This window comes from Strongylocentrotus purpuratus, unplaced genomic scaffold, assembly GCF_000002235.5.
Source record: "Strongylocentrotus purpuratus isolate Spur 01 unplaced genomic scaffold, Spur_5.0 spur5_scaffold_8, whole genome shotgun sequence".
NCBI lineage: Eukaryota > Metazoa > Echinodermata > Echinoidea > Camarodonta > Strongylocentrotidae > Strongylocentrotus > Strongylocentrotus purpuratus.
The window spans coordinates 5,613,918-5,641,817 of NW_022145614.1; the positions used below are offsets into that span (position 1 = coordinate 5,613,918).

The 27,900-nt window shown below is 37.1% G+C and overlaps 1 protein-coding gene across 2 annotated transcripts in view; it reads left to right on the forward strand.

Moving 5' to 3' along the window:
• Window positions 1-27,900, forward strand: part of LOC100889840 — a 70,423-nt gene that overhangs the window by 28,857 nt on the left and 13,666 nt on the right. For both annotated transcript variants that reach the window (XM_030975318.1, XM_030975320.1), the window contains 11 exons: window positions 7,775-7,839; window positions 10,101-10,167; window positions 11,936-12,051; window positions 15,065-15,163; window positions 15,634-15,735; window positions 20,718-20,918; window positions 22,904-23,017; window positions 23,962-24,096; window positions 24,478-24,684; window positions 25,238-25,432; window positions 26,583-26,721. In XM_030975318.1, coding sequence (XP_030831178.1) covers window positions 7,775-7,839; window positions 10,101-10,167; window positions 11,936-12,051; window positions 15,065-15,163; window positions 15,634-15,735; window positions 20,718-20,918; window positions 22,904-23,017; window positions 23,962-24,096; window positions 24,478-24,684; window positions 25,238-25,432; window positions 26,583-26,721 — 1,440 coding nt within the window. The remainder of the gene's footprint in view (window positions 1-7,774; window positions 7,840-10,100; window positions 10,168-11,935; window positions 12,052-15,064; window positions 15,164-15,633; window positions 15,736-20,717; window positions 20,919-22,903; window positions 23,018-23,961; window positions 24,097-24,477; window positions 24,685-25,237; window positions 25,433-26,582; window positions 26,722-27,900) is intronic.

Genomic DNA, 27,900 nt, shown 5'->3' on the forward strand with positions numbered 1-27,900 from the left:
GATTTCAATTGGACCAATCTGCCCCATTAGACTTTAAAAGGTTTTCAATTGGTTTCAATTGGACCAATTGAAGTCCAACTTCAGGCCAATTGGGGTCCCATTAAAGTCTAATGGGGCATAGGCCAATGGGGCCAATGGGCCCAATTGGTCCAATAGGGACAATCTGGACCAATTGAAACCATCCGAAGTCCTATTAAAAGTTCCATTGAAACCTGTTAAAACCTATTGAGACCAATTGAAACCAATTGAAAATTCAATTTGTGTTCAATTAGTTTCAATTGGATTTTCGTCTTGGGTAGTTACAACAAAAAAGTGAGTTATTGGGGCTGAAGATAAGATCACAAATGGCACAACAAAAAAGTTTGAAACAGTCCGTTAATTCCTCAGTCTCCTCTTATGTAATAAATTCCTCTTATGGTACCAGTTGAACTTGAAGCAAATTGTTTGGTTTGACAGAAGCTAAAAAGACAATTAACAGTGCTAATTAACACAGGAATTTACAAGATCATGGGCTCAGCCTGCAACCTCATATGGTACTGCATGTCCTACAAAATGGCCGCCTATAGCCTTGCTTCAGACTGTATAATTTCCCACTTTTCTGTGGCAGACCTGCCGCAGACTGTTCCTGTGGCGTACTGGTATGCGGCAAGTCTGGAGCAAAGTTTCGCCCTGCCGCAGACTGTCCTGTGGCATACTAGTATGCGGCAAGTCTGGAGCAAAGTTTCATCCTGCCGCAGATCTGCCGCAGACTGTTCTTGTGGCATACTAGTATGCGGCAAATCTGGAGCAAATTTTTATCCTGCCGCAGACTGTTCCTGTGGCATACTAGTATGCGGCAAGTCTGGAGCAAAGTTTCATCCTGCCGCAGATCTGCCGCAGACTGTTCCTGTGGCATACTGGTATGCGGCAAGTCTGCAGCAAAATTTCATCCTGCCGCAGATCTGCCGCAGACTGTTCCTGTGGCATACTGGTATGCGGCAAGTCTGCAGCAAAATTTCTTTCTGTCGCATACTTCGGCATACTCTTTGCCGCAGACTAAAAGTCTGCGGCAGGTCTACGGCAGGTCTGCGGCATACTTTTCACTTTCCTATGGGTAGTCAACGCACCCTTTCGGCCAAACCGGGGGGGGGGGGGGGCTTTGGACGAATGGTCGCGTTCGACGCGACGCAACACTCCCAACGCCCCCTTTCGGCCAAACCGGGGGAGCTTTGGACGAAAGGTCGCATTCAAGTAAACGCGACGCTACCCTACCCACCCTTTCGGCATAAGCCTTGCAGTACCATGGCAAGCAGAGCTGCTTTCCGCAGAAGCTCTATCTTAGTGATATATACATTCTTTTAATGATTTTGAATATCATACCGGTATGTTTTAATGATATTGAATTGCTATTTACTTTTAAATTTGAATAATTATTTAAAATATTACTAAATGTTCATACCACTGCTCTTGCTGATTATTTCACCACTTACCCACAACTGCGATATTGTAACATGACAAACTGTTGTTTAATTTGTCTTAGTTCATATGTTGGCATATAATTTTATGTTTATACATTTTTTTATTTTTTTTAGGTTGAAACTATGTTCATTAACTGTTTTTTAATTATTTATGGTATTTAGGCAGTAGTAACATGACACGTTTAAATAAATTTTAACTAAATGTAAAGTATGTTTTTTTTTACAATATATATATCCAGTTTGTGTAACTCATGTGCAATTCAGTTGTGAAACTGCCATTCATGAAAGATGCAATAAAATACCATTGATCTATCTATCTATCTATCTAACCCCAATATTCTTCATATGTTCAGGAAGGTTGCTAGTGATCATGCCTAATGCACCAACAACCACAGGGACTTACACATGTCTTGATATTCCCAGTTCTCTTTGTAGATCATGATACTTTTCAATCTGCTCCTTCTCTTTTTCAGTAATCCTAGCATCACCAGGCACAGCTACATCAATTATGCTACATTGGCTCTCTTTTCTGTGCACCGACCACTACTTCATCTTACCTCCAAGGCATGATCAAGTGTATGATTCTTGCTACATTGTTGTGTTGTTGGAGGTACTCAACTTGCGCCCTTTTACTGCATTCACTGATCAGATATTCCACTGTCTCTTCCTTTGTTCCACACATTCTGTAGCCTGTCCGATATGCGTCGGGCTTTATGGCAAATATACTAATCGCGTTAAAATGGACTGACATCGGCGCGAGCGTCAGCTCAAGCGCCTATCATCACCAGTGAATTCATCATTATTTATATATGTGTATTGTATGTGTGACGAGCATATTCTCATGCATGATTCTTAAGACTAGCCTTATTTGGTGATCGATTACTTTTATTCAACCAATTGAATATCATCTTCAGGTTCCTCATTGCTCATTGGCCTATTTTGGTCCATGAGCTACATAAATATTCATGAAAGAGCTTTAAAGGGGGTTTGTAGATTTCTACGAGCGAAACAAGGTACCTGAAAGAAATAAAACTTTTCGCATGCACCAGTGATGATAGGAGCTCGGGCTGACGCCCGCGCTGATGTCAGTCTCCATAACGTGATTAGTATACTTGTAAAGCCTGATGCATATCAGATAGGCTACACATTCTGCAGAGTGGGGACACGTATGGTTTCTCTGCTTTCGCCTTTCCAGTCCCATGACCTATCATCATTGACAAAGCTGCCAACTATTATCGATTTCCGGTAATTGGTACAGAAATTAATGATCATTACGGCAGTACAGAATGTTGCCTAAAATTACGGATTACAATGGTTGTTGTTGTGTTTTTTTTTATATGATTTATCGTAGCGAGTGCTGTGCAAGTCCACTCCAAAAATAACTTACTTACAGTAGAAGAATAAAATTCAGACGAACCAATGAAAAAAGGTTTGAGCAAAATCAGACAACTAATAAGAAAGTTATGGATTTTTGAAAAAGTATGTAAAACCATGGAAATCACTATACAAATTGCCAATTTGGTTATCAGTTTGTGACGTCAGGTCCTCAATTGCTTTATATGTTATATTATATTACTAATTTCCCTTTTTATCCCCCAAAACTTGATTTCCCCATGCCCTTGTCTAGGTTAAATGATTTGTATCATATTGGGTGCACAACATTTCACAAAATTCTTTATGAACTTTGAAGAATTGATACTATTTTCTGAATATTGTATATTCATAATTATTGATTTTTATATCAATAGTTTATCAAAATTCACATTTGTTATGATTTAACTGGAAAAAAAAACTCTATATTAGTGCATCCACACAAAAACATATTAATATCAATATAACTTGGATGCTGGTGTGAAGAATAAGATTCTTAGGGGGAAAATAGGAAATAAATATTATCAATATAAAGAAAACAATCAGTGGATAGTGAGGCAATGATGTCACAGACTCATGAGTGAGTTGCCATTTTTTCTTGTGATTTTCAAAGTTCAAAGTTTTCATGTCATCAAAAATTAAAAACTATCTTATTAGTTATCGGATTTTGCTCAAATTTTGTTTGATTGGTTTGTCTGATTTTTCTGCTTTTATTGAGAGTAAGTTATTTTTGGAGTGGACAACCCCTTTAAGGTCATCCATGAACATCAAGTGATTGAGAGTCTCGGACTAATTGCTTGAAGGTGTATCTCACTGAGCAGCGAATGCCTAGAACGTTGCAGATTTGGATTCACCAACTTTTTTGACGACAGTTGGGGAAAATCAGGGTTTACCTCTGCGATATTTAGCGACTTTTAGCGATGTTTGGCGACGATTAGCAACATTTAAGCAAATATTTGCGAAAGGCAGTTGGCAACTATTATGAGACCTTTTGCTGGTATTCAATGGGTCGATTTTATGTAGGAACCATATGGTAACATGGTTGCTATCATTGGCGAATCAAAAAAGAACTTCAGCGACACCGTCTTACAACCATTTACAAAGGGTTACAACTATTTTGCAAAAGTTTACGACTGTTTTGTGAACGCTTGCAACTGTTTGCGGAAAAATAAATTCTCAAAGAAATTTTGAACAATTCTTTGCGACAAGAAAAAATGTTCTTGCAACCTTTTATGAACTCTGGCGAAACCCCAAATTCGCTACGTTCGCAAGCATTTACTGCTCAGTGAGATACCCCTTAACCCTTACTGTACTGGGGGGTGGGGGGAGGCCTGGGAGGCCCCCCCCCCCCCTCAACATTTTCAGGGATTGCGCCGCAACCGCTTGGAATTTTGAATTGTCGTTTCATGACTTTTTCCCCTCAAGTCTTACGCACATTTTGATACCATTTTCTTCGAAATCGAATATACCGGTACCTGTTAGGTGTTACATAACAATTAGTATGAGCATGTTATCAAAAAGTGCTATAGTGAATTGCATATATTCATGTACAAGCAGAAATGTGAATACAGGTTTAGATGTATTTTTTCCTAAGTGGGAGATATGAATTGTTATATCCCTCATGTATAGTTTGTTGCATTGCGATTGTACAGAGCACGAAAAAGGTATAGACAAGTACTATCTACCTGAGATCTCGAGATAGTACTTTTGTTAAGTAATTTTTTGCTGCTACCCCATTTGCCCATACAAGCCTATAGCAAAGTAGGTTACGCGAAATGCCAGTGTTAAACTAGTACAAGTCTACAACGCTTAATTTAAAGCGTTTGAAAAGTCAAATACGCGCGCATCAACTTTATTAGTACATGTATGCATGTTGTGCTTTGAACCTAAAATTGTGTAAACCTGAAACAAATGCGCTGAAATTAAGCGCAATCGATGCATATCATTAGTGCGCGACAAAAGCAAAACAAATTAAAACCACTTACATTTTTGTGGCGGCGCGACTTGCGTCTTACTTTGTCCATACAAGCCTATAGCAAAGTAGGTTACGCGAAATGCCAGTGTTAAACTAGTACAAGTCTACGACGCTAAATTTAAAGCGTTTGAAAAGTCAAATACGCGCGCATCAACTTTATTAGTAGATGTATGCATGTTGTGCTTTGAACCTAAAATTGTGTAAACCTGAAACAAATGCGCTGAAATTAAGCGCAATCGATGCATATCATTAGTGCGCGACAAAAGCAAAACAAATTAAAACCACTTACAATTTTGTGGCGGCGCGACTTGCGTCTTACTTAGTTTCTTATGCCTCGCTGTAGCTGGGCCTAGATCTAGACTTTTGTTTGCTTCTAAACATTTGTCATTTGGATAATATTGGATTATAGACTACTGAGAATGATGGATTTACATCATTGTAAGTAATTTTGTTGACTTTGCCTTTGGATCCCGTTTTGTTTAGCCTTTTTAGGCTTCAACGATCATCACGAGTGATGCGCGGGAGCACCCGAGGTTTCAACTTCTTACACCACCGATATCTGCTGAAGCTAAACTGTCTGCAGAATCAGAACACCGCGAACGAAAACGCAGTTGAATCTTTTAATTATGTAAAATTCACTGTAAGACATTGCCGATGTGGGATATAAAACAAATATTAACCTCCTTTACTCGGGCAATGGATACAAACTATCATCGCCTCGGGATGATAGTAGCCCTGAGATCACCTCGGCGATGATAGTTTGCACCATTACCCTCGTAGTCGATTAATATTTGCTTAATATCAAATTGCTTTTATATGTTTCTCAAAGTAACTTGATGTATTCCAGAACAAAATAATACATTAGAAATAAAACAATAACCGGTATTTGAAAATCGCATCAAATTTGCATAAATAATCATTATTAATTACATCAATATAAGTATTTTGTGTTAGAAAAGAGGTTTCATATGAATAATGAGTTTCAACATTCAAAAAGTGGAGTCTGACCATTTTTGTAATGATTCTAGTTCCGTGTATATTTCCAGACTTGATATTTATGAATGCGTAATTTGTGTATTCATAATTTTTGCAAATTAACCTTTGCATTTTCAAATATCATTAAAATAATGAAACCTCCTGAATTTGAGATGAAGGAAACATTTATTCAATACATTTTCAAGATTCTTCACAAGTCTACAGACAAATATGTATAATTTTCTGTAAAATGCATAAATTAGCATTTTGCAAAATTAATTAGGCTATAACGACAAAAATGTGCATATTAGGAAATAACTAATTATACCATCTTGTTCCTTACATAAATATCTACAAACATGCACATTTTCGTGTTTATCGGACATTAGACCCCCCCCCCCCCCCAGTCGATGAGGTGCCCAAAATAGCCCAGTACAGTAAGGGTTAAGCGATATCGACCATTGGATTTTCGTTGGACTATTGACAAAGGTATCAAGCAGATGACAAATAGTAGTGGTAACAAGCTGTCCCCCTGGAAAAAATCTCGCCTTATTCTAATCTCTCCTACAGTACATCTGTTAGATGTCAGCTTCGTTTTTAGTTCGGCATACTCTCCTGGATTAGGCACTGAATGTTGGGAGCTATTTCTACCGATATGTGTTTCAAGAATCCAGGAATGTGGCACCATATACACCTTGCGGTAGTCTATATATCCAGGCCATTGCCATTTTTTTCTTCTTCTTCTTTTGCAGTTCCGTAACACCATTTGGTCAATTATGAGTTGATCCTTTGTACTTCGGGAACATTTTTGCCACCTTTTTGTTCCTCAGGTAGGAGCCGTGCTGAGTCAAGGTGGTCATAAATATCTTTTCAGCTAATATTCCACTCACAGTTTCCATATAAGTGGAAGGTAGGTTATGGGCCTGACGTTATCCACACCGTTTCCCAAGGAGGGATTCTTCACAAACAGTATTCTTCTTCCATGATTCATCCACTCAGGCACATGCACTACCTGTTTCAAGTATGTTGTTGAGCTGCTGTGCAATTCGTCTGTGCAGATTGGGGTCTTCAAACTCCATCTAGCCCTGGTCCTTACCAGTTGGCCACCTTCCTCAGTTGGTTTTGAACACCTTCCACAGTAATGACCACATTCTCTTGTACCGTCTCATCTTTTAAGCTTTCTTCAAAATCAGCTAGCTGTTCTGCCTCTTGGTTATGTTCAGTTGGATTGTCCAAGATCTCCAGGGGATCTGGCGTTTTGTTGCTGTTGTCAGTAACTACGTCCAGCTCATGATACAACCTCTTTTGGTCATACTGAAGCATACGGTTTTGTCTGTATTGGATTATTCTCTGCTCGTATCTTTTCACTTTTGCAGCTTTTGCTGTCATCCACTGCTTCAACTTCTCAATGACCACCTTTTGTCCCTTCCTTTTCACATTGTAATTGTTCTTGATATGAGCTAGCCCCTTTTTTCTCTTATCCTGCTTCTTCTTCTTCCTCTCTAACTTGCTTAAAAATCCTCTTCTTAGTTGATAATAGTTGTCTCAACATGCCTCGGGACTTCATTCACCTCCTTTGCAGCCTCATGACGAGCCAGTCACGATCAAACCTAGGCCAGCCATGTTCAGTCTCATTCTTGTTGTTATCTTCATTTATGTTTATGTTTATTTTATGTTCATTGATATTATTATTGTCATTATTATTATTATTATTATTACTGTCTGACATAGCGTTATAGTTCTTGCAGTGATAATATAGATATAGTAAGTGTTGTACAGCTCTGTAAATTTCAAGATGTGTATTAGAACAAATGAAGGAGTTGCATCACATCACATCATATTTCTAGCTATCTGGTAATATTTAACTTGCTACAAAGGCAAGATTGCACATCAAATTGTTCATTAAAATCATATCATTAAAATCATTCTGGAGTCGTACAATATTATATAACAATGTAATATATGATACCATATGATATATGATTCACTTTCACAGAGGATGAATATATTAAAGCTCACATGGATGAAATAGCAAAGAGGCTGACCATGACCCCAACACGGGTAATTATCATCTCCATACAGGTGTTTTTTTTCTGATTTGCCGAAGTCGACCACCTGTTACAATACGTAATACAAAAGCAACATACAAGTTGCTATGTCAGACATGCTGGAGCATCACAGGAAGACAAAGGCAATGATGATGTGTTGTACATATATATATGGAAGCATGCAAGTCCATTATGAACGTGTGCTAAGCTGGGGGAAATTACATACCATTGTCTATGCTAGAATATTAGTTTAGTCTGACATGTCTGACATAGCAACTTATATGTTGCTATTGTTTGTGGTATTGTAACAGGTGGTCAACTTTGGCAAAAATGATACATGCCACTTTCTCAAGTTAGCTCATTGATGACTGACAGATGATGTCACAAGGGGAATGATCTGGTGGTTCATTTTGAGTGGAGCTTAGCAAGTTTGAAAAACAAATATTTCAAAAAATATTTTAAAATCTATGAAACAATTTCAGAAGTTTACATATCAAAATATGAGATGTATGCAGGACTGCACACCAACAGGAATACACTTGTATTTCGATGTCATGGGCCCTTTAAGGTAAAAGACACATGATACTAATTTCATTGTTTTAACTATTACTAGGATATACCTCACTATGAACATTTTTACGTAATAGCAGTGAAGGGATGTTCCTTTGTCTACCATATAGCAATTGTTGAGGGTAGAATAAGGAACTGTATATTTTGTCCGCTTTCTTTGTCCGTCATGTTCATAGTGCCTATAGATTACACGTCTTGGAAAACGCAGGTTGATTGTTGGTTTTTGGTAATTTCATTAATAAAGTGTGGTTGTAAGAATGAACTATATACAGACAACAAATTAAATTTGTTTTTTTCTTTGTGTGTTTAAGTCATAACCAACCCCTATACAAACAGAAATATAGATCCTATCGCCAGACATTAAAGTACAGTGCTTGGATCTGAAACTTAAATAAAAAGCTCTACGAAAGTAAATGTAGTAGTAAGTTGTGATTATAATGATGTAGAAGTGAAATTTTGCCAAATGAATTAAGAAACAAATGAATAATGTCAGAAATTTGCTCAATGAATTTGAAAGCAATATACCTAATTAGTATGTAAAATAAATAATTACCGGTATATGGGCTGTCTCAGACTACAATGCACTACAGTACAGCAGCGTTTTGCAACTGGGGTGCCGCAAAAGAAATCGAACATTTTTGTTGTGGATCCATTATGAAATAAACATCAATTTTGTGGGAAAAAATGTTAGAAACCGCCATGTATTTTCATGAAGAATAACGTAAAGACAATTAAGAGTCTTTTTTCCTCACTCAGTCACTTCACTCGTTTGCAACATGAAACGGTAGGATTTTAGGCAGTGATCATGCCTGAATATATAGCTACATAATTAGTCTCTTTTGACAGCGAGGTGCTCAAATATATCTTACATTTTATATTGAAATTGCCCTTTTACCACACTTGTTCGCTTCACTCGCCCAGAACATTTAGGAGCAGGATGATTCTGGACAACAAGATGCCCAAATATCCTAATTTTATTCATGCATCGAGGTGACCAAATATATACTTTTGGATTCATGGTATTGGCAACAAGGTTCCTGCATATCATGATACCATATCTTATCTACTTTTACCGCTCTAAAATGTCATTGTTTTTGCTCACTCACTTCACATGCTCCCAAATTTTAGAAACGAAATGTGTATGTAAGTGTTTACATGTCATGCACTTGAGGTGAAACCAGAGTGATGGAAAATTAATCTTCTGTATATAGTAATTATAGGGCCACGCAAAACTTTTTATTTTTCAAAGGGTGCCGCGATTAGAGAAAGGTTGGAAAACACTGCACTATGTCGGGTCGCTGTTTCCTTTTCATATGCATTTTATTTATGATTTTAAATTTTGTTACACAAGTCTAACAGCTACAAAATATGTAAACTTTTTTGGAAAGCAGATTCTTATCATCATGTTGTTTTGAACTTCAATTTTATTACTGTCTGCAACAGAAGTTTACATTTAACTCAGTAAGCCATTCAAGTATTTGTAAACCCTATTACATGTATTTAATAGCTGTTTGCATCTGGAATGTCAAGTACATAGTCATGCAATATGACACAATATATTACTCTAGACCAGTCCAGAATGACAACGAATAGAGAGTGGGATTATCTCATCAACCACTTTAAAAAAAGTATGTTCTAGTTGCTAATTGTGATGCTGTTAGTGCAAGCTGCTCCATGACAATCTTAATACTGGTTTATTGACAGGATCAAGAAAGTTTAGAACCACACATCGATACTACTATCGTCAGAGGCCTGAAGCCTGTAGAAGCAGGTTAGTTTATTTGTTTTTGTTTTTTACAAATATTTTTAGTTTGTTTGTGTTGTTTGTTTGTTTTCTTCGCCCTCGATCAATCCTTAATTCATCGTCCATATTAAGTAAATCTCTTGTTTAAAGGGAGGCTTTACTACTGCAGCTAGAAGGGATAAGACCACCCAGAGAGCTATCGAGGTCACTGTGACAGGTGGCTATCTCATTAACTCAGCTCTCATTTAATATGAGAAAAAGAGGATCATGGGGGACGAACAGGCACCGATTTGGGAAGTTTTCTATATAGAGGGAGCAAGTAGCTACAAGTAGGACAGTGTGCCTTTAAAATATATCCCACCACTATAACACAGGAACCTATGTAAATCAGACGGGGTATCACGACCCCCGTTTTGTTTCCCGCATTTTCCAGCTCTGCGTGAGAGATTATTGTATAGGATTGCAGCTGTATATATACTCTTCATCCTACATAAAAGTGTAAATAAACTTTTACTGGGGCTCTGCCTGAAAGGAAATGAGAAGTAGGAAATATATATTTTATTTCTTTTAAGATTTTCATGTCCAAAAGTCACTCATAATTTAGATGAAGACCAAAATGAAAGAATTGGCGATATAACAACAATTTTAACTCTCAAAACTAGCACACTTTCTCCCTTCCACTCTCTCTCCCTCTCTATCACCCTGTCAAAGTCTTGTGGGGGGGGGGGATTATTGCAGAGTGCTAGTGTTTTCTTTAGGCTTTAAAGCTACTTTCGCCCTCTATATAGCAAACAAATTCCTAATCGGTACTGTGCCTGCATGTTGGTCCCCCATGATCCTCTTTTTCTTATGTTAATGGCCTCCACAAGGCCATTTGGCCTTATTTTTTAGTTCCCTATTTTCATTTTCTTATATATTGCAAATGCCTATCATTGTATATACCTTTGTATTGTTTTTATTGAAAATGGAAATGAATAAAATGAATTGAATTGAATTGAATTAATTGAGAGCTGATTTGATTAGATAACCACCTGTCAGTGACGTTGCAGGGAGGTCTAATCCCCCCTGGCCAAACTAGTACAGACGGGCTTTAAGCCATTTTGCTTCGCGGCGCTAGAAGTGGTGAAAGTCTCAAATGGGGGTTTCAATTTTAAATGGTGATCAAGTTTTGGTCATCCATAAGATATAAAGAGGAGGCGCGATAGCTCAGTCGGTAGAGCAGTGGTCTCGTAATCCGGTGACCCGGATGCGCTATAGTGCCCATTGGTAATAAGGCATTAATCCTCATTACCAGGTCCCTTGGACAGGACCTAAAGCCGTCGGCCGTCTGGTTGCTTACTTTCAAGCAATTATGCTTTCTTAGCAGTCAGGTAAATAACCACCATAAAGTATCAATAAAAGTTGGTTACAAATGAGTATTTACTTGCTAAAACTCCTTTTAAAGTGTTAAACAGAAAAGTTGTTATCATCCAGTGATCAATTTAAACTGTAATCAATTCTGTTTTTATCAAATGTCAGTTACATGAAATATTCTCATATATTATGATTATGATAAAAGTTGTCACATTTGGAGGCCTTATAGGTGGTAGAATGATAGTGCACACGCACCACTCCCCTGGAGAGTATTTTGACGAGGCGCTATTTTACAAACGCACACATGCCAATCCAACCACATTAACGTTTTCATCCTTCTTAATTGGTACCCATTTAACACCTAGGTGGAGAGTGGCAGATGTAGATTATTATGAATGTATATATCCTACAAACACATATATGTATTTCTTCTTTATTACAGAAGAATTTGTCTTGGATAATGTGGAGGCGCCCAAGGCTAAAGAGGAGGAAGACAATATGCCAAATCAAATAGCAAGTCTGGTGGAGAAAACGCTTAAGGAACAGGTTCACCTAAAGGTAGAATTCGATTTTGAACATTGTATCTTTAAGTGGGATAATATGTGCAAAATTTTCTACAATACCTTTGTTTTATCCTAGAATCTTCCACTTCTTAGTTCCATGTTGTTATGGAATCTATATCCTCGCATGCCTAACCTATTGGCAAGTTATCACAGAATAAAAAATTACCGGTAAGAGTAACCCGGCAGGCTTAGCAGAGTGTAATGAGTCTGTTTCTTCAAAAGCGAAATTATGAACCATATTTTTGCGCAGCTAACAGAATTTACCAGGTTCACTATATGACTGTCTCGAAAGTACCAGTAAGTGTTGTGTAACGTACATGACCTTAAACATTGATGTTAACAGAAATGTTTCTACAGAGCTGTGACTGCCAGCATACCCACCTCTGACAACGGGTATGATAAATCTGATACAGTTAATGGTATCATCGGATTATGGTTTGTTACCACAGGCACAGGAATTTATAACTGCAGATAATCCATTAGTCCCAGAAAGATAGAGAGATGGAAAGTAAAAGTATTTCTAAACCGAAGAAAACATACATATACCGTAAGCATACCAGCTGATCTCAATCTTGTTTGGTGTCAGGAGTGGGATGACAAATCTATGTTATATCATGAGGCACATGAGAGTGAGGAAGATCTATCAAGGGGAAAAAAGATGCCTTTAGTGTGGAACAGGTCTGGACAAAAAATACCTTGCAAGGGAACAAAACCCCTTTTTTTAACTTGCTGCTCCTTCAATGACATGTTGGACTTTAAACATTCTTGTTTGCTGCAGTGGAGTGAATAGGTCTATATCTAAGATACACAACGGTTATTTGCTTACTGAATGTTTTTGCTCATTCTCTGCTATTTAAAAAATGATGCTACATTATCATGTGATATAGAAGATTTCTTCATGATACAAGTCTGGAAAAATTGATTTTGTGATTGTCTTCAGGATCAGTACTGAAATAGTCGCTCTATACAATGCAAATTTCTTTCCACATAATATATATATTATAAACAATAACAAGATAATCACAATAATAAACATAATGATATATTCAATTCAATTCAAGGTTTATCAAAAAATATCTTCGCAGCCATAAAAGGCTGAATTGTGATACAATTCACAGATCAAAACATGCAAAATTATAAAAATATACATATCAATTACAATTTGATTTGATTTGATTTGATTTTATTTTATTTTGTTTATTTTCCACTCAAATATCCACAAATTAAATGACATATATAAACCATACAGTAATACAATACATGTATATAATGGCACAAATGAATTATACAAGTAACGAAATACTGACAAGTATGTTCGTAATCAAATAGGTTTACAGAGTACTTTTAAGTTTGAGAATTAGACAACATATTTTATATTGCTTGATTTAACTGAGAGGGTAAAAAAGGGAATCTCAGACTCTCCGGGAACAAACACGCAAAAACCAGACAACACGCCGAAGATGGTCCAATAGTATCTTGTACAAGCGTATAATGAACGATAGAAAGAAAAAAATAGATGACAAGAAAAGAAAAGAAAAAAAAAGCATATGATGAAACACAAAAAAGGATGAGAAGGATGAGAAGGTAGGAGTAGGGCCACGTAATAGGTAGTCTATTTGTATTTCTTTAGAGAGGAAAGAAAGAAATTCACTGGGAGGAGTCGGAAGGCAAGAGTAAGAAGACCAGATAAAACAGAAAGCAAGTCCGTGTTTAGTGATAAATTTGCGTACTAAAGTTTGTTTGTGCATAATTTATTTATTGTGCGCAGGTTAACGACTTAGGGTTGCATAGCTGGAGCAGAGTGTGACTTCAACAGAGTGAGCTTTAGGTATTTCTTGAAGCAAAAGATACTTGAGTGTTGTTGTAGGGAGGCATCAAGCGTATTCCAGTATTTTGATCCAGTATATACAATTGTTTTTTGTGAGAAGACTGTTCGGGTTAAAGGAAGATGATATTGGTTACGACGTTTGGTAGGGTATGTGTGCATTAGTTGTAAATAATTTAGTAAGAGCACTGGGTACTTGTTTGGATGTTAGTTGAAACATGAATGTTCCTAGGTGGAATGAAAATAAGTCGTGTACGTTAAGGATTTTGTTTTCAACAAATAAATTTTCTGTATGGGAAAAGAATGTTTCATTATTTATTATTCTCTCTACTCGTTTTTGTAATAAGAAAATTCTGTTTGTATGGATTTTTCGTGCGTTTCCCCACGCAAGAATACCGTAATTTAAATAGGGAAGAATGAGGGTAGAGTAAAGGGTCAATAAAATACGGGAAGGCAAGCAAAATTTTAGTTTGTTGATCACCCCTATGTTGCGAGATAAAATTTTACACATATTATCAATATGTTTTTCCATGTTAATTTATTATCTATGGATAACCCAAGGAATTTCATGCAATCAACACACACTAATTTTGTATTATTAAAAAGGATATCGCCAGGTAATTGGGTAACTGTGTTACTAAAAAGCATGAAATTAGTTTTCCCTACATTGAGTGATAATTTGTTTGCTTGGATCCAGTCGTTCACATGATGTAATTCTTTAGTTATTGTATCTAAGAGAGTGTGATGGTCACGATGTGAATAGAAAATGTAAGAGTCATCGACAAAAAGGATAAAGGATAAGATATCAGAGGAATTTTTGAAATCATTTATGAACTGAATATAACAGAAAATTAGCATTGAAATATCTTTGACATTGACCATTGTTTTTTTTAGTCTTGTAATGCAAAATTATTCAGTACAGGAAATGAGAAACGAACCTACACACTGTACTTGGAAGCAATGCTTGTTAGGTGTAGGTTCTCACAATAATAATTCAAACTTTATACATTCATAACTTAATTTTGAAAAATTACGGAATAAACAAAACATAACAGACCAAAAAAACAAAAAAAATTAAAACAGTAGCAGGATGACAAGATGAGCATGTTCCCATTATTTTATTGTAAAATTGTTTTTTGATAACTGTTCATATAGATGTGTATTAATTTTCTTCATTCCTCAGGAGATAGGATCAGACAATGCTGATAGCGGTAGAAGAGAAGGAGTCTCACTAAGTATATGGGACTTTGCCGGACACGACATATACTACACAACCCATCAGGTAAAAGAACATTTTAAGAACTATAGATTCCTTGTAAATTATACCGTGGTGCCATGAAAGCAAATGTGAAAAGTATTGTTAGATTCTGGAATTTAAAAAAAATTGAATAAATTTTATTGACTACTGTCTCCCATACATCCATCATGGCATTTCAGTGTAGATATCTCATTCTCAAAGAAATTAGAGATGGAGACTATTATTACATTGTCTCAATATAATGCTTCAGATTTAGGGCACATGGATTCATGTACTTTTAATATGCACATTATTACACACCTATGTGAACAATTAATTTGTCCAGGTTTATGTTTCTTGAGAATGTGACATATTGAAGCTTACATCTTAAAGTATTTAACAAAGGCCCTAATTCAACCAGTCCACCTTGCATTCATGAGTTACAAATGCAAGAAACAACAAAGCATGGTAGTTATTAACTACTTATGGACCATTTTTATTCCCTTCTCCTGTAGGTGTTTCTGACGTGGCGAGCCATTTATGTGATTGTCTTTGATCTCAGTAGAAATTTAGATTCTGTTGTTCCCCCTGAATCCAGAGACCAGTATTATGAAATGGTATTTCTTTATTTCATTTTATACTGCTTGGTAAAAAATAAATTATGCTTTTAATACAGGGGATAGATAAATGGTAGATAGTGTTGTGTTTTTCTTTGCAAAACATTAGTTATTTGCTGAAGTTTAATTGTCGAGTTTTACATATTTCCATCATTCATTACTCATTACTCATTATTCATTATTTGCTGAAGTTTAATTGTCAAGTTTTACATATTTCCATCATTCATTACTCACGAAAAATGTATTTTTAAAGCTCTTGCTCATTGACATTTCAACTCTTTTTAAGTATAGCTTCAAGTACCTGTTTTCTTCTGGATTGATACATGTGTAAATTGTTGGTGCAATTAAATCAGTGATGTATTAGGTTTTTTTTCTTTCTTTTGAGAGCATGGTGTGAGATTAAATAGTTGAAATTTCCATCTCTTTGAAAGTCCATCTCTGTTAAAAGAATTCATGTTGGCCTACAAGGTCATCCCGCCAATCACTTCCACACTTGGGCGGTGACACGACATTTGCTCCTGCGACAATTGCTCCGGGCTTTATTTCGTCTAAGATGTAGGGTTAGGGTTAGGGTTTCAATAGGGTTTTATGTTAGGTTTAGGGTTAGGTTTAGGGTAGGGTATAGTGTTGAATCCAGGGTTGAAGTTAGCCATTCGATTAGTGTATGAAATTTACAGCGGAGCAATTGTCGCCGGAGCAAATGTCATGGAATCACTTGGGCATGTCATTAAAGCGATCAACTTTTGAGAAGAAAAAAATTACCAATCATAATAGATGGTAATGTTTTACTGATCAAAAATCAAAGAGTACTGCTATTCCTCGTGTCATCTTTTCATAGATCTCATTTCACCCCCATCCTTTAATGATTTCTATTTCATTTAATATTATAGATATATTAACTGCTTTGAGAGGCAGGCGCGCCTCGGGGTCATGGGAGGATGCAACGTCCCTTTGAGCCTCTAAATCAGCCATTCCTAGAATATTAAAGCAGTTGATATGTCTTTTATATGCCGAATTGAGATAAAAGTCTACCAAGAATTATTACCTTATCCTTTCCTTGAGTGAAGATTGGTTAAAAGATCACAGAAAATTTGAGACACTGTCTATTAATCTTCGCTGGAATGATGACTGAATGTTACAATCATTTGGGAATTGCAGACAAAAGCACTGTATGGTATGCGCGCTCGCACAAACTAAGTTTTAACACGTAAACCAATGGGGATCGCAGCAAAATTTTACTATTTTCCCAGTACTCGGAATCTTGTGGGAATCTCACTCATGAACTATTAACCAGCACTGGCATTGTTCGTTTCTTTACGGGAATGGCTAAAATCACGACTCCTATTTCTACCAATCAGATGGCTAGATTTCTAAAGAGAGGTATAAAAGGCAGAATATACTTTTTCCTCAATATTATATATCATATTATGAAGCTTTATAATGCCTGCGTCACACTGTCTCGAAGTTTACATATTAAGATGGACACACTATGAAGGAAATTTGAACTTCGCACGAAGATGGCCCCGAACTTGGTCTACAGCCAACCAACAGCCGAAGCAAGTACGATGCCTACAGAAGGTCACAAGATTGCACCCTAACCACTCACGGAGGCAACACAAAGATGTCAATTTGTAATAGGAAGTGTACCCGCAGGCCACACGAAGGCCACACAATGGCTACATGACGTCGTATTGAGAGTACGATGCGTTCCAACTAGGTTACGAAGGCGTCACATGACCTCCCGATGGTATAAACCTTCGACCGACGGTGGGAAATTCAAATACTGATCGGAAATTAATGATGCTCAGAGCAGGGGCGTCGGAGCGACTTCCAAATTGGGGGATGGGACCAACACAAAAGGGCACTTTCTGGAAAAAAGGGCACCTACAAAGGGAAATCTCAAATCGAAAATATACAATTTGTTAGACATTGGTATGTACCCCTATACATTGTGGTTACATTAACAGGGATGCTTTCAATATTTATTTCTCTTTGTACATCATACAAGATATTGTTTAAGCATCATACTTTGCAGTTGGGTGTGATGGTCTGAATATTCATATGCGAGCGAGGTAAAATGTTAAGATTTGTGAGGTTGCAGTGCAAAAAATTACATCTTATAAAGAGAATTAAATCCAATACTGATGGGGTTATACTCAGATTCTCATACGGAAGACTGCTGAAAAAACCTTTGATAAGTAACATAATTATATCATCTATGAAATCAATGCAAGTGAGTGTAGCGAGCGAGCTTTGGGAGAAATCGCCCTAATATTCACTTTAAAGGTGAAATTCAAAGAAAATCACAAATATGTCAACTAATGTTTCACTAGAAACTGGTAAGCTAACAGATGGCCATTGTACAAGTTTTAGGTCAACTACATATCGGGTGATTTATAAAAATACAAATACAACCACCTCCATATCAGCTGGGATATACGAGAGATTCGTCAGAAAAATAACGATGTTTTAATGACGTCACTATATGGACCAATACTGCCCAACCAGACGACATCCCATAAAGATAGTACATAATTGCAAAGATATTATTTGTCAAATTATATTGAGTTTAGTGTATATAAATGTAATGGCATGTCAAACCATTCAAAAGGGGATATGACCCGATTCTGATAACTAAAATCTTTTGCTTGTAAATACACAGGATAGGGGTTAATAAACAATCAAAGAAACCAGACTTTCAAATTGAAAACCCCCCGGAATGATATTAAGGACGGCATTTGTTCCCTCTTTAAACGCCGAACATACCAGGGTGTGTGCAGCTGAATATACAATGGCGTCTTATTTTGTTTACAAGTGACAGATTCCTTTATTTTTTTATCGCTGCATTTGTCATCAAAATAAAACCATGCACAGGGTTTAGAGTGAGGCCTGACAGTAGTGAAGTAAGAAAAAGAACTCAAGAGAAGATGAAAACACAGGCACTGAAAATGTGTGAGATGTATTGGGACATCGTCTGCTTGTGCAAATCATGTCCATACTGTGATATCACACATCTCAGCAGCATTCGGAGAGCTCTTCAGGTGCTATACCGGGCTGTATTTAAGCGTTTTGTAATTTATAATAATCATTACTTCGAATGTTTCCAAGCATTGAATTTTGATAACCTTGTCGAATCAAAGTTTCAACTTTGCATCAATGAAATTAAAGTTAGTTTTTAAAATCAATGAATATCTACTTTAATTAAATTAGGGGCACGTTTGAAAAGGGAAGTAAAGGGGACAATTATCGAAAAAGATAAAACACTTATTTCTTATATCTGAAAAGAAGCACTCACCAGGGATTAAAAAGGCACTTGTGAGAATGGTAAATGGGAATTTGTCGACGGAATTGGGGCACCCATCAGATTTTGATAGAGGCATTCATAAGAGTTGAAAATGGGAATTAATGAAAAGGGGATAGGTCCCTTATTAGAAAGGAAAAGGGACACGTATCATTGTTAAAAAGAAAATTTTCAGAGGTGTAAAGGGACATTATTGCCCCTGAAAAGAGGCACTGACTAAATATGAAAAGGGGTACTTATGAGAATGAAAAAGGACACTTTTAATAGGTGAAAAAGGGGCATTTATGAGAAGGGGAAGGAGCTCCTTTGTTTTAATGGGGGTACTTATCGTACAGAAAAGGGGGCACACATGAAAATAAAAGGTGTGCTTATGGGAGTTAAAGTGGGTATAGTTATTAAAAGGGGAAGAGGCACTTCCTACAAAGGAAAAGAAGCACTGGGCAAAGTAAAAGGGGCATCTCTCAAATTTGAATAGGGTATATTATCAGAGGTGTAGGGGGGCACTTGTCAAAAGTGAAATGGGCACTTTTTAAGGTAAAATGGGGCCTTTTGCTCTGTAAAAAATGGCACTTGTTACAAAGTTATAGGGGCACTTTTCCTACGTTAGAAAGGGCACTTTTGGGGTACTTGAAAAGCCTCTGGCTATGAGGCTGGCTTTTTATATTCATTTATTCATTCATTCAAAATGGTTTATTTCAAATCGCAGCAGTTAGCCGAAATACAAAAGTTTACAAACAAAATTAAAAACACATAATGTTATATAAAACATTGCATAACATGATAAATTGAATCTGAAAAACAAATCAGTATATATAGATACGAGAAATATAGCTTATTGCAACAAATGTCCACGTTACCATGACACATGGGAAACGCTTGAGCTAGCTACTTAAATTCGGCTGTCTTCGCCGACACCGCGTGGTCCCATCTGGATGTCATCGCACTATAATACGATAGCTACACTATGTTTTGCGAGGGTTTCACATAGTCATGTTGCCTTCCGAAGACATTCGGGCAGTTTCTTGTTTCCTTCGTATTGTCTTCATGAGATGATAAGTGCCTGATGGCACCGATGATCACACAAAGTAATTACGAAGATGACATGATTTGACAAGATGCCCTCACGATGGCCTTACGAAGGGCAACATGGATTCACGAATACAACATGAAAATAAACGTTTGCAAGGTCTTCGGGCAAATTTTTGGCACGCAAAAGATTTTGCCATCGTTCACGAAGTTGCTGCCGGAGCCTGAAAAATCAACCGACGGTCATACGATTGCCTCAGCTGCCTCACGAATGGCCTGATATGGCTCGAATTTGGAATTTTCCTTCATCGTGTGTCCATCTTATGTCAACTTCGGGACAGTGTGACGCGGGCATAAAGGATTGCCACGCAATGTTGCAATCCTTCTTCATGACTATTTTATGGTTATATTACAATGTAAGGACATAATTGTGATAATTATGATCTGATTATCATGCTGTAATCATTTCTTATTTTGGAAGATAATGAAGATAAATAAATCAATAAATCATTCAACAATTAAAAAAAAAAAGGGATGTGAGGAATGGGATATGTATATGCGTTACCCTGTTAGAATGATTACAAAGCATGGTTGTTTCTGTGTGTTTTTATCATTGCCCTATTATCATACATATCTCTTTACAATTAAAACACAGGCTAAAGGAGGTGCCAAATCAGAACTGACATGTCTACAGTTTATCAATTTCTGGTTGTGTTCCATCTTCGCCCATGCTGTGGTGCCCTCTTCGGTCAGAAATAAGAATACGTCTAATACTGCCCAGAAATCTCCACCGATATTTATCGTTGGAACTCATCGAGAAAGTGTGAAAGGAGATGCAAAAGAGAAAAAGAAAAAGGTAGTGTTTCATGATATACATGTGTGTTGATAATAATTTTTTTTTTTTTTTACCCCAGGAAGATCCAGATCAGCATCAGCTAGCTGTTCTTCCTGACGGTCCTACAATTCTTGCTATTGCTAATAATGCCCCCCAAATGCCGAGATGTGCGCCTCGTGGTACACATATTGTGCATGCACCTGGACCTGGAAAAATTTGCTCCGAACGCAAGACAAGTGATTTCAAAACTTGTCTTGCCTTCGGAGTAACTTTTTCAAGGTCGCGCGCTGTGTAGGATCTGTTAGGAATTTGACCCAAGTGATATCTCTGAACGTTTTTTCTTTTCTTTTTCATGCGACCAGCGCTGCCAACCATTCCGTTTTTGCCGGAATTACCCCGTTTTTCCCTCCAAATTACGGTATTACGTTTTTTCTTCATAAAATACATTTTTTAATAATTGTTTTTTTTTTGTTTTTTTTTAACATACCGCACGTCAAACAACTGCCCTAAAATGGTGATTTGATCACAAATTCAATAGAAGATTGGCACGTATTGAATCCAATGACCGGGGTAATAGTATATTTGTAAAGCGCTTAGAGACATCGTGGATGTATTAAGCACTATATAAAACAACTCAGTTTGTTAAAAATAGATAATTGCTTACGATATACTATGAAAAAAGCCGAAGGGAAAGGAAGTACTAGCATCCAACTATTTCAATGATAAATTGACAGCTAGCCCGGTGACTATACTAACTGCCGGCTGCCACGCCTCTCCGCGCCTTCTCAATTGGACGGCACAGTAGCCTATATACAGCCGCACAAAATAGACCGGAAGTGACTAAGTCACCAAGCTATCCCAGAGTGCATTTAAAAAAGGGCATGAAACTACATGCAGGCATTTGAAGGTATTGGCAATAGCGAGAATTGTTATTACTTCTGAAGTTGCCAGGTACCCATTTCCACAAGGGTGAAGAGTGGCAAATGTGGATTAATGTCTTGCCAAAGGACGTTAGTGCCGCGTCAGGATTCGAACCCTCTACCCCTGCATTCTAAGTACCATACCCTGAGTTTACTCTGATATCAACGGTTGTTCCGCTGAGACTATACATCCAGCCAGACCAAGATGAATGAGATGCTACGAGTTTTGTTCACTCTTTACGTCTTCATATTTCCACTTTGATTGCAATAACACACTCCCCTGTCTTTATTGTAAAAAATAGCATGCTCATTTAGTTCCTAAATCAACTTTTAATTCGAGAAAGACTTTTCGTCAACAGGAGTCGTTGTCAGGCTGACAAATGTCAGGTTTATTAAAGAAATTCCCAATACCAGACGGTTATCCTTCTGTCTAACCCTGGGTGATGGCCAGTATATTGGTCATTGGGATTCAGTTATGAGTCAGTTTGGCAGTGGGATTGGACTATGGCATTAGAACAGCTTGACTATAGTTAAAACTTTGCAACATTTGGATTTACACTTTTTTGTGAGTGGACATTTTAAAGGAAAAGTTCACCCTGATATTATATTTGATAGTACCAGTGAAAATTTGAGCCGTACGTTTTATCTGATTAAAAGGTAATAAATTTAAACAAATATTTATATCATCTGGACAATTTTTTTTGTCATACATGCACCCTAGATGTACTCATTACAAACATGTTTTTACAATGCCCCATTCCTTCATTGATATAAGCTAGAAAATAAAAATACATGAAATTTGCACTACCAAGCAAATGGGAGAGGACCTCAAAAGATAAGTCACAGAGTTGCCAAATTGTGTTTCATTGAAATTCTTCACTGCTCTGTTCTCTCTCATTTTTGTCCTTGTATTAAAACCAATGAGACATCATGATGGTCTTTAAATTGCATTATGCTATTTCATATTGGCATTCTTTTTATTTGCATAGATTATCATGTTCTCATCTAAAGCGAGGTATGCATGCATGTTTAACATTATGACTAAGATGTGTATTTTCTGTTCACTTCACTCTTTTTGTCTTCTAGATTGGTACTGCCTTTGAGAAGATCCATGACTCTATCATGACTTGGCCGTTTGAATGCCATGTGGTCCCCAAGTATTATGCCATTGAAAACAGCTTAGAGGACAAAGATGAAGAGGTACACAAATAATCATCAACTATTACAATTTATAGTAACCCTGTAGCAAAAGAGGATTACTGATTATCTATCCAATCCAAAAGTAAAGTGACTTTTCCTTGCAGTTACAAAGTGCTGCACAAATTGCTCCATATGTTTGGACCATTTCAACAATACGTCCGTACGTCCCGTTCTCGTGATCGCGTTATCTCAAGAACCGAATGATGGATTCCTGCAAAACTTTGGTCATGTATGTATCTTGCAGAGCCAATGAACTGATTAGATTTTGGTGTCACAAGGTCAAAGGTCACAAAAATAGCTTGTGATGGCGTTATCTCAAGAACCGATTGATGGATTCCCGCCAATCTTGGTTCATGTGTGTATCTCAAAGCCAATGAACTGATTAGATTTTAGGGTCACAATATCAAAGGTAACAGCTAGGGCTCATTATTTATGCAAAAATATCTTGTGATCGCATTATCTCAAGAACTGATTGATGGATTCCTGCTGAACTGAGGTCATGTATGTCTTTTGTAGAGCCAATGAACTGATAAGATTTTGGGGTCATGAGGTCAAAGGTCAAAGGTCATGGGGCTCATGATATATGCATAGCTTATGAGCCCATTATCATTAGAACCGACTGATGGATTACTATCAAACTTAGATCATGTGTATCTGGCAAAGCCAATGAAGTGATTATATTTTAGGGTCATGAGGTCAAAAATCAAAGGGTCATACCATGAACCTAATACAAATGGTCATACATGTATATGAAAAATAGCTTGTTACCACAACATTCTGAGAACTTGTTAATTGATTACAATCAAACATGAATTAAAAAAATTGCTTCTGTTTTGGTTTGTAAAATTACTCTATTGCGGAGGCATCATTTTTCGACTGCACGCAGTCGAAGTCCATCTATTTTTTATAAATATAAACCAACAAATACGTGTTTTCCTTTGTAGCTGGTCGCGTTGAGGAGACATATAGAGAAAGTGGCGATGGAAGAGCCTTACATGGGAGAAGAGATTCCACTCAGATGGCTCTTATTTGAGGAAGCTCTAGCTGCAGATAAAGTCAATTACATGTCATTAGATCAGGTAGGACTGCAACGCTTATTCCTGCCATTTCCAAATATTTTCTTCATAGCCACTTCCACCCTCCTGGTATTGTTGGGAATATGTACGGTATTGCCAAAATATCAAAATGCATCAATCATACCCTTTCAATTTTGCAAATGGCTCTGTGTATATGCCCGTTTTTGATAGGATGTTTTAGTGCCTTTGAAATTCATGGCACAAGATTCAGGCTACATGTTGCTTTCTGTATTGCTTTAATATTATATTTATATTCTGTATATGCCCTTTGGGAATTTAATGTAATGTTACTGTTATGATATTTATTTATTTGATATATATACTTTTATACTGTTTTTCACCAATCATAACATGATTTTGAAGATATTTTTTGTATTCTCCCAGACCAAGGAACTGATGCAGCCAGTCGGGATGGAATCGGAGCATGAACTTCTCACGATGCTGACCTTCTACCACGACTTGGGGTATGTCGTCTACTACGGAGGCATTGAAGACCAGCAGTCTCTCCTACGAGACATGGTGATCCTTAATCCTCAGTGGCTAATTGATGTCTTCAAGCAGGTCATAACCATCCTGGATCCTGCAAAGAGGGTGAGAAACCTCCTCCTTTACAACCTCTTCACTCTTTCTGCAGTAAGCTGCAGCAGGTTTTTTTAAATTACGAAATGAAGGGAATTAAGTGAACATTTAAAACTAATCAAGCAGGTCATTCTATATATCATTCTGAGTTCTGCAGAAATAGGGTAAAAAACCCTCCCCTCCATTTATAATAATAATCTAGGTTTATATAGAGCTAATACATCAACAATGTCTCTTTTAGCTTTATATATGTATATTTCCCCCTTCATCAGATTCAGACGCAATGTATCCATGTTTAAAAAGATAGAAAATTTGAAGTACATTACAGTTTTAAAAAAATCTTGCGGTAAACTGCGGCACTATTACCTATGTGAAAAAGGCTGTAAAGAAGTCTCTTGAGAGATAGAGTTTCAGAGTATTTATGAAAATGATAGGAAATATTATTTATAATATTGATGTAACAAAGCTATCACTTCACCATGTAATGTAATGATGGTTTACAATCCATACTCCTATGTCCAGTTTTGTCAACTGCCATTAAGTTGACATTGTGTTTTAATTCCAGGATGGCATCGTGAGTGATGCTTGGACCACTCTTCAGAAGGATGGTATCTTAGAGGATAGGTTGATTCATCATATGTGGCAAGGTTTTTTGGAGCATAAGGAGGCCCTAGTCAAGCTCATGGCCAAGTTTGATCTCATCTGTGAGGCTCCTGTAGAACGACTCCAGCAAGAGCAACAGGATGGAGTAGACACTGAGGTAAATCTCCAGCTAAATAGTGCTCCTACCCGTACTCCTGCAGCGATTCCCCGGGTTATATTTAATCGAAAGTATAAGGTTAGGGTTATGGTTGTAATTGGGCTTTTCGGTTAAGGGTTTGGGTTAGGGTATTTTTATTTGTCCATTGCTGAAGTTAGGAATTCGTTTAGGGCAGTATATTACAACAAAAGCAATTATTGCAGGTGCTAAACATCTTTATTTACGCTTTCCTCAGTGTTTCACGTTAACCTCAGAATATTGTGACTAGAAATATACAAACAATGTAGGTGCAAACAAGGGAAATGCTTTGCTCAATCCTTCCGTACAGTGCTCAATGTTCCATTAGTCTGCCTTATTCAATATAGATATATATACAGTGCGACCCAGAAAAAATGAAATCGAGAATTATCAATGTTTTATCACAACTTAATCACAATTATAATTAATAAATGACACATATTTGTAAAGCTTAGATCCTCCTCTTTCATTTGATGCAACTCATATGATGCATATTTCACGCATGAGTGATTAAAAACAATTTGAAGGAAGGAAACCAAAAAGTCATTTGGCGGGCGGTATCTAAATTTCAAAGAAAAATTCACATTTCTAGAAAGTTCACTTTCTGCTCTTTTATATTTCAGGAAAAATGAGCCAGGAATAACAAAGTTCTGTTTGTTTAAAGTGATGCTTGCATTTCCATAATTTGATTAAACGAATTCGTTTTCACTGGTTGCCTGCCGTAGCAACAAACGGAATTGATAAATGACTTAACTCCGTTTCGTTGACGATCAGACATAGACGAAAGACTTCATGCATGGATACCGTAATTTTGTTTTATATTTGCATACATGTTCCTTTTAAACAAAATGGATTTGTGCTATGAAATTAAGTAGAGTTTTGAAAGCTTTTACAAATGGTATCAAAATTTGTATTTCTGAAATTTGAAATCAAATTTGCTCAATAGGTCGATGTTGATGTGTAACTTGCAAAAATTTAGTGGCAGGAGTGGGATGCGTAAAATGAAATGATGAGTGAAATGTGAACTGCTTTATTTTTTGCTTAGATTTCTCAAAAAAATTGTTTTGTTGTATCTTGTATATTTTGTTTTGTATTTATGGTTTGAGTATTTGGATATGTTTTGATAATTTAGGTATCAAATGAAACAGAGAAGGTGGGAAACAAGCGCTACTATGTTCCTTCCAGGCTGACGTCCCATTGCCCCCCAGAAGAGATTGCACAGATCAAATCTTCTACAGACTTTTATGTGGACTTCCAGCGCTTCTTACCAGGTGAGAATGATTTCATCATCTGTTTACAGCCAGTAGGGTGTTAACACATGTAGTGTATTGTATAGTTAATACCCTTCTTGCTCCAAAGATACTATATTGCAATTAGATTGCAACAAGGTTTGTATAAAGTCAAACCTGTCTGTCTAATTGGCCACCTCTCTAGAAAGGCCATGCATTTTGTCTCCCTTGAGAAAGAATTGTGTGTTCTGAAAGATCTCCTGTCCATATGGCCACTTGCTCTATTTTCCTTGAGTGGCCTCAATAGACAAGTTTGACTGACCTTGTAGGTTCTTGCCAAGGGTGACCCATGCATCCAAAGTAAACAAGAAGTTTACTATGTCCAACTCACGTATTGATTTGAAAATTTTATGATTGGCTTCAACCTTGTGTAGAAAGATGGTAAGCTACAGACTATGATAATTTGTTTGTATCAGATTAGTCTACAATATTCTTTTTATTTGCTTTTTAATAATGATAATGATAATATCACTATTGGATATTGTCAGAGTGCACATATCCATCATGCAAGGTGCTCAAGCTGCTCCAATATTACACCAGCTCTTCTGGGCTACTGCATGGGCTAGTGGCAAATGTAGATCTTTCCCATGGATGTGTCAGGGCGGTCAGATGTACAAACCAGTAGCCATTCTGTTGTTATGACTATATTTTTATGCCTCCGCTACAAAGTAGCCGGAGGCATTATGTTTTCTGGTTGTCCGTCCGTCCGTACGTACGTACGTCCGTACGTCCCGTTCTCGTGATCGCGTTATCTCAAGAACCAATTGATGGATTCCCTCCAAACTTGGATCATGTATGTATCTAACAGAGCCAATGAACTGATTAGATTTTGGGGTCACGAGGTCAAAGGTCAAAGGTCATAGGGCTCATTATGTATACAAAAATAGCTTGTGATCGCGTTATCTCAGGAACCGATCAATGGATTCCTGCCAAACTTGGGTCATGTATGTATCTAACAAAGCCAATGAACTGATTAGATTTTTAGGTCACAAGGTCGAGGGTCAAAGGTCACAGGGCTCATTATGTATACAAAAATAGCTCGTGATCGCGTTATCTCAAGAACCGGTAGATGGATTCCTGCCAAACTTGGGTCACATATGTATCTAACAGAGCCAATGAACTGATTAGATTTTTGGGTCACGAGGTCGAAGGTCAAAGGTC